This window comes from Lobosporangium transversale, assembly GCF_002105155.1.
Source record: "Lobosporangium transversale strain NRRL 3116 chromosome Unknown BCR41scaffold_70, whole genome shotgun sequence".
Lineage (NCBI taxonomy): Eukaryota > Fungi > Mortierellomycota > Mortierellomycetes > Mortierellales > Mortierellaceae > Lobosporangium > Lobosporangium transversale.
The window spans coordinates 4,553-16,138 of NW_019029048.1; the positions used below are offsets into that span (position 1 = coordinate 4,553).

At 41.8% G+C, this 11,586-nt stretch overlaps 3 protein-coding genes across 3 annotated transcripts; 2 read left to right on the forward strand and 1 right to left on the reverse strand.

Moving 5' to 3' along the window:
• Positions 1-686: 686 nt before the first annotated feature.
• BCR41DRAFT_225364 (hypothetical protein) lies at positions 687-1,789 on the forward strand. Its single transcript, XM_022020037.1, has 4 exons — positions 687-867; positions 1,159-1,250; positions 1,371-1,404; positions 1,518-1,789. Exons 1-4 carry the CDS (start codon positions 804-806, stop codon positions 1,694-1,696), a joined length of 369 nt encoding a protein of 122 aa, XP_021875748.1. The 5' UTR covers positions 687-803; the 3' UTR covers positions 1,697-1,789.
• On the forward strand, positions 1,669-3,744 carry BCR41DRAFT_225374 (hypothetical protein). The gene is made up of 4 exons (XM_022020038.1): positions 1,669-1,861; positions 1,975-2,049; positions 2,154-3,047; positions 3,159-3,744. The coding sequence occupies exons 2-4, from the start codon at positions 1,996-1,998 to the stop codon at positions 3,471-3,473; spliced, it is 1,263 nt and encodes a 420-aa protein (XP_021875749.1). The 5' UTR covers positions 1,669-1,861; positions 1,975-1,995; the 3' UTR covers positions 3,474-3,744.
• A 1,562-nt stretch (positions 3,745-5,306) lies between these two features.
• BCR41DRAFT_390515 (hypothetical protein) lies at positions 5,307-11,259 on the reverse strand. Its single transcript, XM_022028234.1, has 15 exons — positions 10,982-11,259; positions 10,448-10,717; positions 9,593-10,347; positions 9,426-9,481; positions 9,257-9,340; positions 8,979-9,134; positions 8,288-8,887; positions 8,100-8,202; positions 7,689-8,005; positions 7,438-7,587; positions 6,988-7,345; positions 6,828-6,910; positions 6,440-6,730; positions 5,544-6,354; positions 5,307-5,443 (listed from the first exon to the last, which is right to left on the reverse strand). Exons 1-15 carry the CDS (start codon positions 11,089-11,091, stop codon positions 5,421-5,423), a joined length of 4,167 nt encoding a protein of 1,388 aa, XP_021875750.1. The 5' UTR covers positions 11,092-11,259; the 3' UTR covers positions 5,307-5,420.
• Between the last annotated feature and the right edge of the window lie 327 nt (positions 11,260-11,586).

Below are 11,586 nucleotides of genomic sequence, written 5' to 3' on the forward strand. Positions count from 1 at the left end.
TTTATGTCCATTATCCGAGCCACCAGCCCTTGTCTGTCCCACCACATCTATTCTCATTTTTCTACCACATCGAAAAAGAAAGATGAGGACTAACCTCGGGGATCATATGCAATTTATTCATTTTAAATAGTTCTGGGATCTCGAGTATCAGTAAAAAGATTGACTACACAGAAGAGAGTTGCTAGCATAGGAAGGAAAATATGAAAAAGATAAAGAGTAAAGGGTAAATGAAGGCGATGAAGGCAATTCACCGTTGTATGCCGCTCTTTCATGAGGGAACGATGATTAAAATGTGCATATTTCCATGCTTACTACATCTGGGAATAAACTCTGGATTGGGGTTAAATATTGACACAGAGTTTTTTTTTGTTTGCTCGACATTCAAAAAAAAAAAAAATAGAAAAAAAATTACTTGTGAGGCGATACTGAGTCTGTGAGCGCACAGCGATCTTTTGGCGATCTTCCAAGATTGGAAGCAATAAAGAAGGAGGAGGGGAAGTGACAGAGCAGGGGGTATGCATTTGGTATTACAGAAAGTGCCACAGAAAGCTGATGTTTATTCCTCTCCCCCCTGCACACGACGCGTCGTCAATTCGGGAATTATTTTTTTCTGAAAACCCAAAAATGTGAAATTTTTCAATTTTCGTGTTTTTTTTTTTTTTTTTCTTTTGTTACAACACATTCATACCATTTTTTTTTTTTTTTACATTCGAGCCATCTCTTCATTCGATTCATCCATTCTATCTGGCTCACATTTGCTTTCACCTTCATCTACTCTGTACTAACTACCAACTATTACCACCATGTCTGATTCTGCCGATTCTTCTGACTCTGAAGTTTACATTCCTCGCGACCCAGTTGTTCCTCGTAAGTTGCTCATTTCTTTTCTCTGCACACAGACACACACGCGCATACACATAAATTTTATTTTATTTGAAATACAAGCAAACCTTGGATAAAAGATTGTTTTAATCTCTCTATCCATTTTCAGCCACTCAAAACGCGTCTTCTCATGTTTGGATCCTTTGAGCAAGTCTTCGGTCGTCATGGTCCACTAACAATACAATACGTCTTTTTTTTATTTTTATTTTTATTTTTATTTTTTATTTTATTTTCTTGGCTGTCCGCTTTTGTATACATGATGTTTGCATCGCTCAGTCCCTGTCTCAGGCCCTCGTGAACGCAAAAAAGTCGAACGCTTCGCTATTGTTACTCCTGAGAAAACTGAGAAGCCCATTGTCATCCCACAGGTACTGAATAGCAGCTTGAGGGAAAAAAATGAAGCATGTCCCCATATTTGTATTGCGCCCGCTCGTCCGGTGTAATTTTTAACCTTTTGATTGCATCCTAATGTTTTCATTTAACAACAGGGCAAAGGCAAGAAGCTGTGCGATATTCCAACTGGTAAGAAAAGGAAAAAAAAAAAACGCGTTTCTTGTTTGGCTGTGCCATCTACATTTATTTCTGTATTTTTTTTTCTTTCATAAATTAAATACATTTTGTTTTATATTAAATAGTCAATAATAATCTTGACAAGTTAAAGGCGATCGACGAGACTGCACGAGGGCTCCATCGCCTTCTGTTCGGTAGGAACGGAGTTCCCAAGGCCCTCAAAGCCAACTTACGCGAGTTCCATGGATTCCCTGATCTTAGCGAGGTAATTAAAAAAAAAAATTCATCATTTTTCAAGCTCTGATATTAATTTTCCCATCACATTTTTTGCTCTTTGAATAATATGCATGTGACCTTCATAATATCATAGAAAGAAGAGGAGGCTATTGAAGAGAAGCTTGGCAGATGGACTGTTGGCGGCCTGCGTGAACTCATTGACCTCTTTAACCTCGAAACCGGTGGTGATAAGGTATTTTTTTTTTTTTTCTTTGTCTTGCGACTTTTATTGATTGAGCTGATGTGAACTTTTTTTTTTTTTTTTTTTTTTTTTTTTTCTTTTTCCCCCTCATAATTAATTTTAAGGATGCTATAATTGAGCGATTGATGGTCTTCCTGAAGAAACCTGAGGATTCTGGGCTCATTCCCCGCGCACAAAAGGTAATAGTTGGCCTTTAATGAAGCCATAAGCTCAGATCTGTCTCTTTTTATATATATTTAATTTAAATCATACTTTTATTCTTCTCATACCCAATTTCACAAAGCTTGCGATTGAGGCTAAAGAGAAGAAAGCCAAGAAACAGGAGATCAAGAAGGCCAAGCTTGCTGCCAAGGCAGAAAAAGCTGCTGCATTGAAGAGGAAAAAAATGGAAGCCAAAAAACTACTGGCCCAAAAGAAAGCTGATGCCAAAAAGAGCAAGACCGAAAAGGGTAGCGTCTCCAAATCTACTAAAGACAAGGCACAAAAAGAAAGCAGCACTAGCAAAGCTGTCAAGGCTCTGAAGGTTCGATCTGCATTCGATATCTATGTTAAGGAGCACCAGAAGGCTATCAAGGAGGCTGCACCAGATGCCTCGCGTGCCGATATCTACAAAAAACTCGTAGACAAGTGGGAGGCAGTACCAGCAGCAAACAGAGCCGAGTACCAAACTAAGGCGGACACAGAGAATGAAAAGAACGAAAAGAAGAGGCAAGAGGCTGTGCAGCAAGCAAAGAAGGAGGCCAGGGAGGCCAAGAAGGCCGAAAAGGCAGATTCGGACAAGGCCACTAAGACAACCGCAGCCCCCAAGAAGGAGAAAAGCGTTGCAAAAGCCGAGAAGGAATCCAAAGAAAAGAAAGAAAAGAACGAGAAAGCTTCCAAGGTATCGAAGACACCCAAGGCTGTAGGAAACACAGAAAGCAAGGACCCATCAACAGAGAAGAAGACTAAAGCTCCTAAGGAAAAAAAGGTCGACGATAATGATGGCAAGAAGGCAACAAAGGAAAAGAAGGACAAGGCTACCGCTTCAACGCCAAAGCCAGCAGTCAAGTCTGACAAGACAGAGAAAGCTTCGGAGAAGGCTTCGAAGGAGAAGGAAAAGAAGGGAACAAAAGAAGGCGAGGCAAAGCCAAAGGCTACTAAGAAAGCAGCACCCAAAGCAAGCGTTGTTGCAGAGAAGGTGAGCGCTTTTTTTAGCATCGATAACTGTCTGAGGAAGAAAAAAAAAGAAGAAAAAAGTTGCTAGATTTTCTAATGTTAACTCAAAACTGGTGATATTGTGATACCTTAGGAAATTGATGAGTTGGCCGATGATACTGACGAGCCAAAGACCGATGCTGCTACAACAGCTACTCCTGCTCCTTCAAAAGAGAAGAAAGCTTCTGCTCCTAAAAAGACCGACAACAAGACTGATGGATCGAAGCCCGCAAAGGAAACGAAGGCTACTAAAGAGGCTAAGGAAGACAAAGAAACTAAAGAAACCAAGGAGACTAAGGCCCCCAAGCAGAAGAAGGATACTGCCGCAAAGCCGGCGGCTACTGCTGCGGCAAGCAGCAAGGTTAGTTGCGCTTACGTAAAAAGAATCTATATGCATTCAGTTATTTAACTTGTCCATTTTATGTCTATAACACATGTATCATTTGATTACTCGGCGATGCTAAATAGAAGAGAAAAGCTGACTCTACAGAAAATGAAACCGTCACAACAACTCCTAAGAAGAAAAAAGCGAAGGCACCAGCAACGACAACAGCCGCCAAGTAATCAAGTAAAAAGAAGGAATCAGGACAAACAACATGTGGAGGGCAGACGATATTATTTACATCTGTTCATCCTATCCACAATTTCAATTATCTCAATAATAAAATATAACATGATTCATTAAGCATGTCAGTAAACAGTTCGACAGACTGAGTTAAGTATGCAACGGATGTGCATACATTTGTGTACCTTGAAATTTAAATGCAAAAAATGTCCCTTGTGGCCATATCCCAGTTGACTGATAGCTACAGTCATACAGGGCTTCGTGCTGTCGGATGTGGCCTACGGAGGCGTCTAGGACACGCTAGAAGAAGGAGCGGTCACCAGGCAAGACATTAGAACTTCTCACGGTACAATGCAAACTATTTAGGCAGCCTATATATTTGCTTACGAATCAATCTAAACAGGTTCTCTCGGGATGGCCTTGAATCACATATCTCGTTAAAGTGCCAAGTTCCGTCAGCTGTCTGTTATGGCCTATCGTCAGTGCGATGAGGGACCGTGGTTTACAAACTCTAAACCATCTATTACGTTTTTAGCAGTAAGCAGAGATTTTTACTCCATAGAGGATCCAGATGGTTCTGAGGCCTACAGTAGACAGGCTCATGCTTCCATCTCCAGACTATTTAACGCTATTTGGTATAAAGAGAAAAAAAAAAAACTCGAGTTCAGTATGACTAGAGGCCTTCAGATTATCACTACCATCCTTAGAGATCAAGGTGAGGAACAGCTACTTTAAGGACCTCAGAGAGGACAAGTATTTTGGCCTGTAGACGATCGACAAAGATGAGGGAATGAGAAGAATTGGTCTGCATTAGAGCTACTGCCTGTTGGTGAAGAGTGTTAGCTTTCATGCAAGGAGAGCAGCATGAATATTGTAAGCAGAGCTGTCGCTCATTGAAACGAGCTGAGTTCCAGGAACGACGAGGAATGTTTTACACAATAACGGTTAAAAAAATAAAAAAGGAGAAGGCAAAGCTTTTTTGTCTACTCTGATCAGGAGTATGGCCTCAGTTGCAAGAACTAAGGAAATGGGCACATATCAAGCAAGCAGGGTTTTTTTTGTTCTGTTTTTGTTTAACAAATTGAAGAGAATGTATATAGCCTCAAGATCTGGTTTTACTCACTCACAGATTATTGGTATATTTTGTTCTTATAGGCAAGATTCCTATACCTGCCTATTCACGATTTTATCAAGAGCAGACAAACAGGCTGGGCTAACCATGTGCTTTCTTCTTTACAAAGAGTCAAAATGGGACATCCTAGAGTGATGGCTCCGGGCTTTGAGGATGAAAATGGATGAGCTATGCGAAAAGGAGTATCAACCTAGCGCGGTCATCACTGACCAAGTTCAAAATGAGATCGATGCTATCTAAGCAGCTTTCTCTTTGAATACCCGTATTTTTTACTGTGTCTGGTATATCATGAATGCATGGGGACAGGATTTCACTATTGGCAACCTTGCGTCAACTGACCTTTCTTCCGCTGAAAGGATCAGAGGAAGCAGTATTTTAAGATATTGGTACTTTTATGACATGAGATTTGGTACCAAGACTTCTCTCGCTCAAAGACAGTTAGTTGGGCGAGGATACAGCAAAAAGCTGTTTGTGGCAAGCATGAGGATGGTTCTGTAAGCTATAAGCCTTACTTTGTTATTAATTTGAACAAAAAACAAATCTAGCTTGGAATATGAGGTTCTTTATTCTGCGTTTCATTTTCAAGAAAGATATTCTTAGCATTCATCATTATTACTATAAACTAATCATGTTTGAGTTTGCACTTCATTAATTATTGCTTATTTCCAGGCCATGCTTGACACTATTAAAAAAAAAAAAATTTTGGTCCAGAGGAGGATTGTCAATTTTTTTTTTTTTTTTTTTTGGAAATGAAAAAACAGAGCCAAAGTAAAAGTAGTTACCAGAGTTAGAAGAGGCTGATCGAAAGATCCCCAGCTTTGGAATCCGACTATTATTACTCCCGCTATTGCTATAGGCACTGCCTGATTGATGTAAGCTTTGCGCTCCAAGAGGCGGCGAAGTGAGAAATGTCGTTAGATCAGGATTTGTTTGACCAGGTATAGGGTCCAGCGGATGGATGGATTCTTGATGAGGCTGGTTTTGATGAATACCACTCAAATATCCTTGTTGTAACTGCAGAGGTGCGCGTTGAATGTGATAAGGCACAGATGAAGCGTTGCATTGTGGGATCGATGCTTTGGTACCTTCCATTACAAAGGATGCCACTGAGGATGCTGGTGACTCGGCTGCAGAGACCGTATTGCCTCGATATCTGCTACTTGTAGAATTGATGCGAGTAGAGGACAAAGATGAGGATGAAAGAGGGGAGGTTGGTGAAGCAGTAAGCGCTATCGGCGCCGTTGATGCTGTATACCGTCGCGCAGACGATGTATTGACAGGAGGAAGTATGCTGGTTGTTCTTCTCAAGAGGGGAGCACTTGGCTTTTGGTTCTTTGGGGATTTCTTACTCTTGGGGCACCCCTGGCCAGTCAAAAGGTGTTCTTTCCAGTCGATCTCATCATTCGAAGGTAAAATCAGCAGACAAAGTGGACACCTCGTAGTAGCTTCCGGGACCGCGAAGCAGCCGGCCGCAACATGAGCGAGAAAAGTGTCTGCTGCCATGATTTCCTTGCAAGTCTCACATTGCTTCACAAATTTGCGTTTAGAACATTCATTGAGCATGTGGTCGGCCAATGTAGGGATCTCAATTATCTACGATTAAGACCAAGCAATCCTAGATATAAGTATACCATTCAAAAAACTTTTTCATAAAAAAAAGAGCCACTCAATGTCTTACGATCTTGCAATGAGCACAGTTAGCCAACATGGCGCAGTCATTCCAATAGTGCGCTATCAATCCTTCGTCTGTGAACGCATTATTGTGTTCATCGCAGAATACACAGAAGCGGTCCTTGACAGATCGTGATACATCTTCTGGACCTTTTTGTGTATCGCTACCTGATAAGTTCTCTGACTTTATACCATGTCTAGGCTCCCTGGTCGACAAGGATGACCCTGACTTGGATCTAGACTGTAAAGGCCTGGTAGTCGCCTTATATGATATGGGCGTTGCCCGGGAAGCTAGAGGCTAAGGTTTAAATCATTACAATAGACGTTGTGTGAAAAAAAAGGTAGCTAAAGCGATAGCATCAATGATAGATTAAACTCTAAACAAGAATAAATACTTTGATGTCCTCTGATGCTGTCGAATCGTTTTCATCATCTGGCGAAAGTGTAGCTTGTTTCTTAATAACTAACCGTGGAACACCTACAACAAAGGCCTAAATGTTAGACTCGAGCGTATGCAAATGCATCCAAGTTATGATGGGAAATCAAAGAGCATACCTGTATAAACTGCGTGTTGGGCTTTAGCGGATGATTTTAGAGGCATCTTCAAACGTGCTTGGTGAGCCATTGCTGCGTCTGATCTTTGCCTTGAAGATTGGCGGCTAGTTCTTGCCAAGCCAGGAGAGCCTGGCTCTACCAAGAGGCTCTTCAGTGAATCCATATGAAGATTTACTCCTATTGATACAGGTGCCTGACGCCGTTTATTCGTTCCTGATGTAGGGGTCGATGTGCTCATTGGTAATCGCGAGCTCACTTGCGTCGTACTCGTGCTTTGCGCCGCCGGCCGAGATTGAGAAGACAATGGCGCCAATGGGACTTTCTTTGCAAATTTTGGAATCAACTCTTTTTGGATGCTCTATAGTATTGTTTACATAGTTTCTAGGTCAGTATCTCATTCACCTCACTTTGCATGCCAAGCTTGAAATGTCAACTGTAGTAATGAATTACCTCGATGATCAATGGCTTCACGCCAGGCAGGAACTGCTCCACTCTTGTCTTGGCCAGGAACTTGCACACATCAATGATCAGTTTCCGTGCCGCAATACGTACCTCGCCATTCGTATGGCTGAGATATGGGATGGCAAACTCTGTAATATTCTACAGAGATAATGATGTCCGTTTTAAATGAATGGTTAAAGGAGTTGACTAAGGTGGGGCTTTTTTTTATCAACATTTGGTACATATTATGCACGGCATACCTCAAAGTTTAGGCCACCGGGGGTTCCTTTGCTTTCTTTTCTGTCAAACACGCCAAATTCATCCACCAGCCTAACTACGATTTCAATTCTAGACCGCGCCTGGCGGTAGAGCACTGTACTTTTAGCTGGCTTGAAGACTAACGGCAAGATTGCGTAGGGACTGGATCTGAAGGAGTTGCAAAGCATCACAATTCGGTCGAGGGTGCCTTGAACAACACGCGTGTTGAGATCAGATGCTTTCACGAGCAATTGGGAAAATATGGGCTCCAAAGACCGATAGGCTACAGAACTTGGAACCTCATTTTGCAAAGAAAACTCTATTATAGCAAGAAGAGTATGATTAGGTGAGCCTTTCGTGACATGCAGGTATAATATTCGTCATGGTCCATCCCAAGTACTCAAAGTACTTACTAACGGTCTGATCAAGAAGTGCCAATGCAAGAGTGACAACTTTCTCGCGCGTGTCTGACAATACAATTGAGATAACTTGGAAGGCCGCACGTGCAAGCATTATCTGAAATGGCGCATGGCGTCAGAGTGCATTCTTAACCTAAAATCGATCACTACGCATGAACTATGTTCCAACTATCGTTACTTACCCAATCGTTGCTATGATCAGTGTCCTCGGAGGCATTCTCGTTCTCTAAATGCTCTTTCACATACTCGATAGCGTAGAGTCGCAGCTGTAGCTCCCGATTAAGGAGACAGGATATAACTTTTCTAGGGAAGGCTTCCAATGACGCAGCAAAGCTCACTTGTTCTTGCTCTGTCAGCTCATTCAACTGGATGCTGTTGATCTCTTCATATCCAGTGAAAGCTTGAGTATTTAAGCCATCTGAATTGTCGTCCGCAATACCCAAGCTATTTAATTGCTGGTCTTTAGGGTTTCCTTTAAACAATGGTGTAACGCTGTATATAGACGAAAATGCTGAAGAAGTTGTTTCAATGTATTCCTTTTGAGTTTCAGAAGATCGCGAGCGTGCCTTTAAGAGTGATGCCGGTGATTTTACTGAGTATGATCCTCGTTGCACTTTTTCCGCATCAGAGCTGTCACTGGCCGCTGAGAATGTGCGATTGAGTGTCGCAGCAGGAGGGATACGTCTGCGGTCCACTGAGATTTGCTGCCCATGGATTTCTATGCTGCTACCGGACGCGTTACGCATATCTATTGATTTATATAAATCGTACGTTGACATAACCTATCGGATCAATGGTAAATGTGTGAATTCTTTGTCGCATAAAAGTTCGTCAATTTCCTCCTGCTGTTATGGCAATAACAACAATCCGTACCCTAGAAGTGCTATTCGACTTGTCGCTATGTTGTTCATCCTCGATTACCTCCGGAGCAGTCAACGAAACGATAGAGCTATCCTCATTCGAAATGATGTGGAACCCACTTAAAGACATATACTTATTCATCCTCGCTTTTACCTCTGCAACTTTGGCCTGGATATGCACGCATAAAAGCAGATGTAGATTGTTAGGATTGGTTGAGGAAATAGGCATAGTTATAGTAAGGGTTCTATTGTCATTTACTTTTATTATTACTATTATTATTATTATTTTACCTTTAGCTCTTGCGCCAAATCGAACTCATCATTATCCGCCGCTCTTTGCTTTTCAATATCTAGGGCCTGAATTTCATCCGCAAACTGTAGGCAAGATGTAATCAATATGTACTCAAGCAGCAGTCAAATAGAAAAAGTCAGTATAAAATCATAAGTCATAGTGGCGTACCTTTAGCAGTTTGTCATGTCCAGCCTTATAGAGCTTCGCTGATGCAAAATCTTCCACTGAGATATGGTGCAACAGTACAGCAGAGGTTACAAATTGCAAGTATCAGCTACAAAGAGGACTTTTCAAGCATGGATATCCATTTCCTATGTATAGATTCCGGCATTTACCTTTTACTGCGTCTTGCTTCGCTTTGACAAATCCAAACAACAGCCTCTGCACGTCTTGATCCAAATAAATCTGGGGTTGATTTTGAATCTCCACTATAGTCAATCCATTCACTGCTTCCGACAGGTTGGGCACTTCAGGTATTTCCGTTATCTGATTCAGGGAGTAGGCGGTGGATGGCTCTGAAAGTCCGTGACCAGGTCCATTCACTACCTCACAGTCGTCAAAATGTAGTCGCTCCGATTCTCCATGAAGCTCGTCCTCGAGTGGTTCGCCAAGTACATTCAATGCCAGTATTGCGACCTGATGATAAATGTTCAAGGGGTTCACGTGGCACTGACGAATGACAACACGCAAGTACTCGCCTTCAACATCAACATTGATCGATTTAAGCTCTCGCTTAGAGTAATTTGATTCCGTGTTACTGTCAAAGGAAATGGAGCCAAGTTTTTGAAATTGCAGTACGGGTAGACTCTTCTTTCTAACCTCCATCTGTGGAGCAAGATCCAAACCATCCTCCACTTCGTCCAAGGCGTTGCTACGCTCCCTATCAACCGAATCTAGCTCTCTATGCGTTTCATCATTCGGCTGAGTCCCATTATCACCTGTATTTATGGATTGAGCGCCTTTTCTGGAGCCCATCCAAAAATCCAGCCTGCTAGCAATTTTGTATTGGTGTGATAAAATTTGAATTTTCCGGATCCTTGATTTTCCACACGAAAAACGAAGCACCAAATCCTGTGGATAACTACAAAACCTATGAAATGTGGTTCAAAATACCGCATCGCAGCAATAAATTGTGTCAATGGTGTGTTTCATGATAATCAAAACAAATAATGGGCTGTCATATATAGTACCTTGGTGTATGCCATCCTTTACCAGTTGATGTTCGCATCAGTCCTACAAGCTCCTCCGGTGGGAATCCTTGGTCCCATCCTGAGGCCATCTGGATCTCATAAAGAAGGCGTTGCGGCGCTAAAACCATGAGATACTCTTGCAGCGCCTGGCCGTTTGTTTGTAAAGGTGCGCCAGTTTGACTATTGACTGAAGCGCGATCTCTTATTGAGATAATTAATTGTTCATCTCCTTCGTCATCTGAGCGCTGACGGAGTGAACCTACTGTCATCCTACATGGAGACATGATGGATACAAATAAGGACAGTCAGTTAGATTAAAATCACAGACAATTCAGGAACAGATCGCTCTGCTAGACTGGATTTAGTATTTTTGTGTCACAAATTGGTCAACGATCAATAAATAAATAAGTTCATAGTTCTCACACAGACAAAAGATTGGTTCAAAAGAACCTGCGATGCCTGAAATTCTAAGGATGTTGGATGTTTTGAAGAGTATGTGTGATAGGGTAAGAAGTGAGGAGCAGCGTAACTTACGCTCGTGAACGACCTATGAGCGAGCGCCTGCGAGGGCGTAGACGTAGGTTCGACTGTGCCTTATTCGAGGAGTGAGCATGGGCAGCTTCGTACGCAGTAAGTGGTCGCATGGTGTGGGGGATAGGGTCGTAGAGAAGTTGGGCGGAGGAGAATTGCGACTAAGTTGCTTGCGAGATGAATCCAATGGACTCACTTCGGTCTCTTGGAAAAGGAGACCGGATGCGAGAACAGAATCGGAATGAAATAATGTTATAAGGTTAATGAATGAACTTTTAGGAAGGAAAAAAAAAAAAAAAAAAAAAAAAAAAAAGACAACAAAATAAAAGGTAAAAAAAGGGCGGTACTTGGGGGAGAAACAAAAAGTAGAGAGCCATGCAGGTATAAAATATTAATTACATGATACAATTCAAAACAACTGAGAAATGAATTAGGACGTCAATCACCGTGGCCATGCACTGCATTTTTTTTTATTATCTGTGGCAAACAAATAAACATTGAGCAAGACAACATCCGCCTCCAATAACTACAATTTCCCTTATGCTGCTTGCCCGCACACTACAATATATCAACTACAACTACGGCTGCAACATTTGTAACAAAGAGAG

What these genes read in the sequence shown, in the direction of transcription:
- BCR41DRAFT_225364 (XM_022020037.1), top strand. Translation starts at nt 804, where the DNA reads ATGTCTGATTCTGCCGATTCTTCTGACTCTGAAGTTTACATTCCTCGC. An exon ending in TCGCGACCCAGTTGTTCCTC is followed by an intron (nt 868 to 1,158) that starts GTAAGTTGCTCA and finishes TGCATCGCTCAG; the next exon opens with TCCCTGTCTCAGGCCCTCGT. An exon ending in GCTGTGCGATATTCCAACTG is followed by an intron (nt 1,405 to 1,517) that starts GTAAGAAAAGGA and finishes TATATTAAATAG; the next exon opens with TCAATAATAATCTTGACAAG.
- BCR41DRAFT_390515 (XM_022028234.1), bottom strand. Translation starts at nt 11,091, where the DNA reads ATGCGACCACTTACTGCGTACGAAGCTGCCCATGCTCACTCCTCGAAT. An exon ending in CTGATCATAGCAACGATTGG is followed by an intron (nt 8,203 to 8,287) that starts GTAAGTAACGAT and finishes GCGCCATTTCAG; the next exon opens with ATAATGCTTGCACGTGCGGC. An exon ending in CCAACACGCAGTTTATACAG is followed by an intron (nt 6,911 to 6,987) that starts GTATGCTCTTTG and finishes CCTTTGTTGTAG; the next exon opens with GTGTTCCACGGTTAGTTATT.
- BCR41DRAFT_225374 (XM_022020038.1), top strand. Translation starts at nt 1,996, where the DNA reads ATGGTCTTCCTGAAGAAACCTGAGGATTCTGGGCTCATTCCCCGCGCA. An exon ending in TCATTCCCCGCGCACAAAAG is followed by an intron (nt 2,050 to 2,153) that starts GTAATAGTTGGC and finishes AATTTCACAAAG; the next exon opens with CTTGCGATTGAGGCTAAAGA. An exon ending in CAAGCGTTGTTGCAGAGAAG is followed by an intron (nt 3,048 to 3,158) that starts GTGAGCGCTTTT and finishes GTGATACCTTAG; the next exon opens with GAAATTGATGAGTTGGCCGA.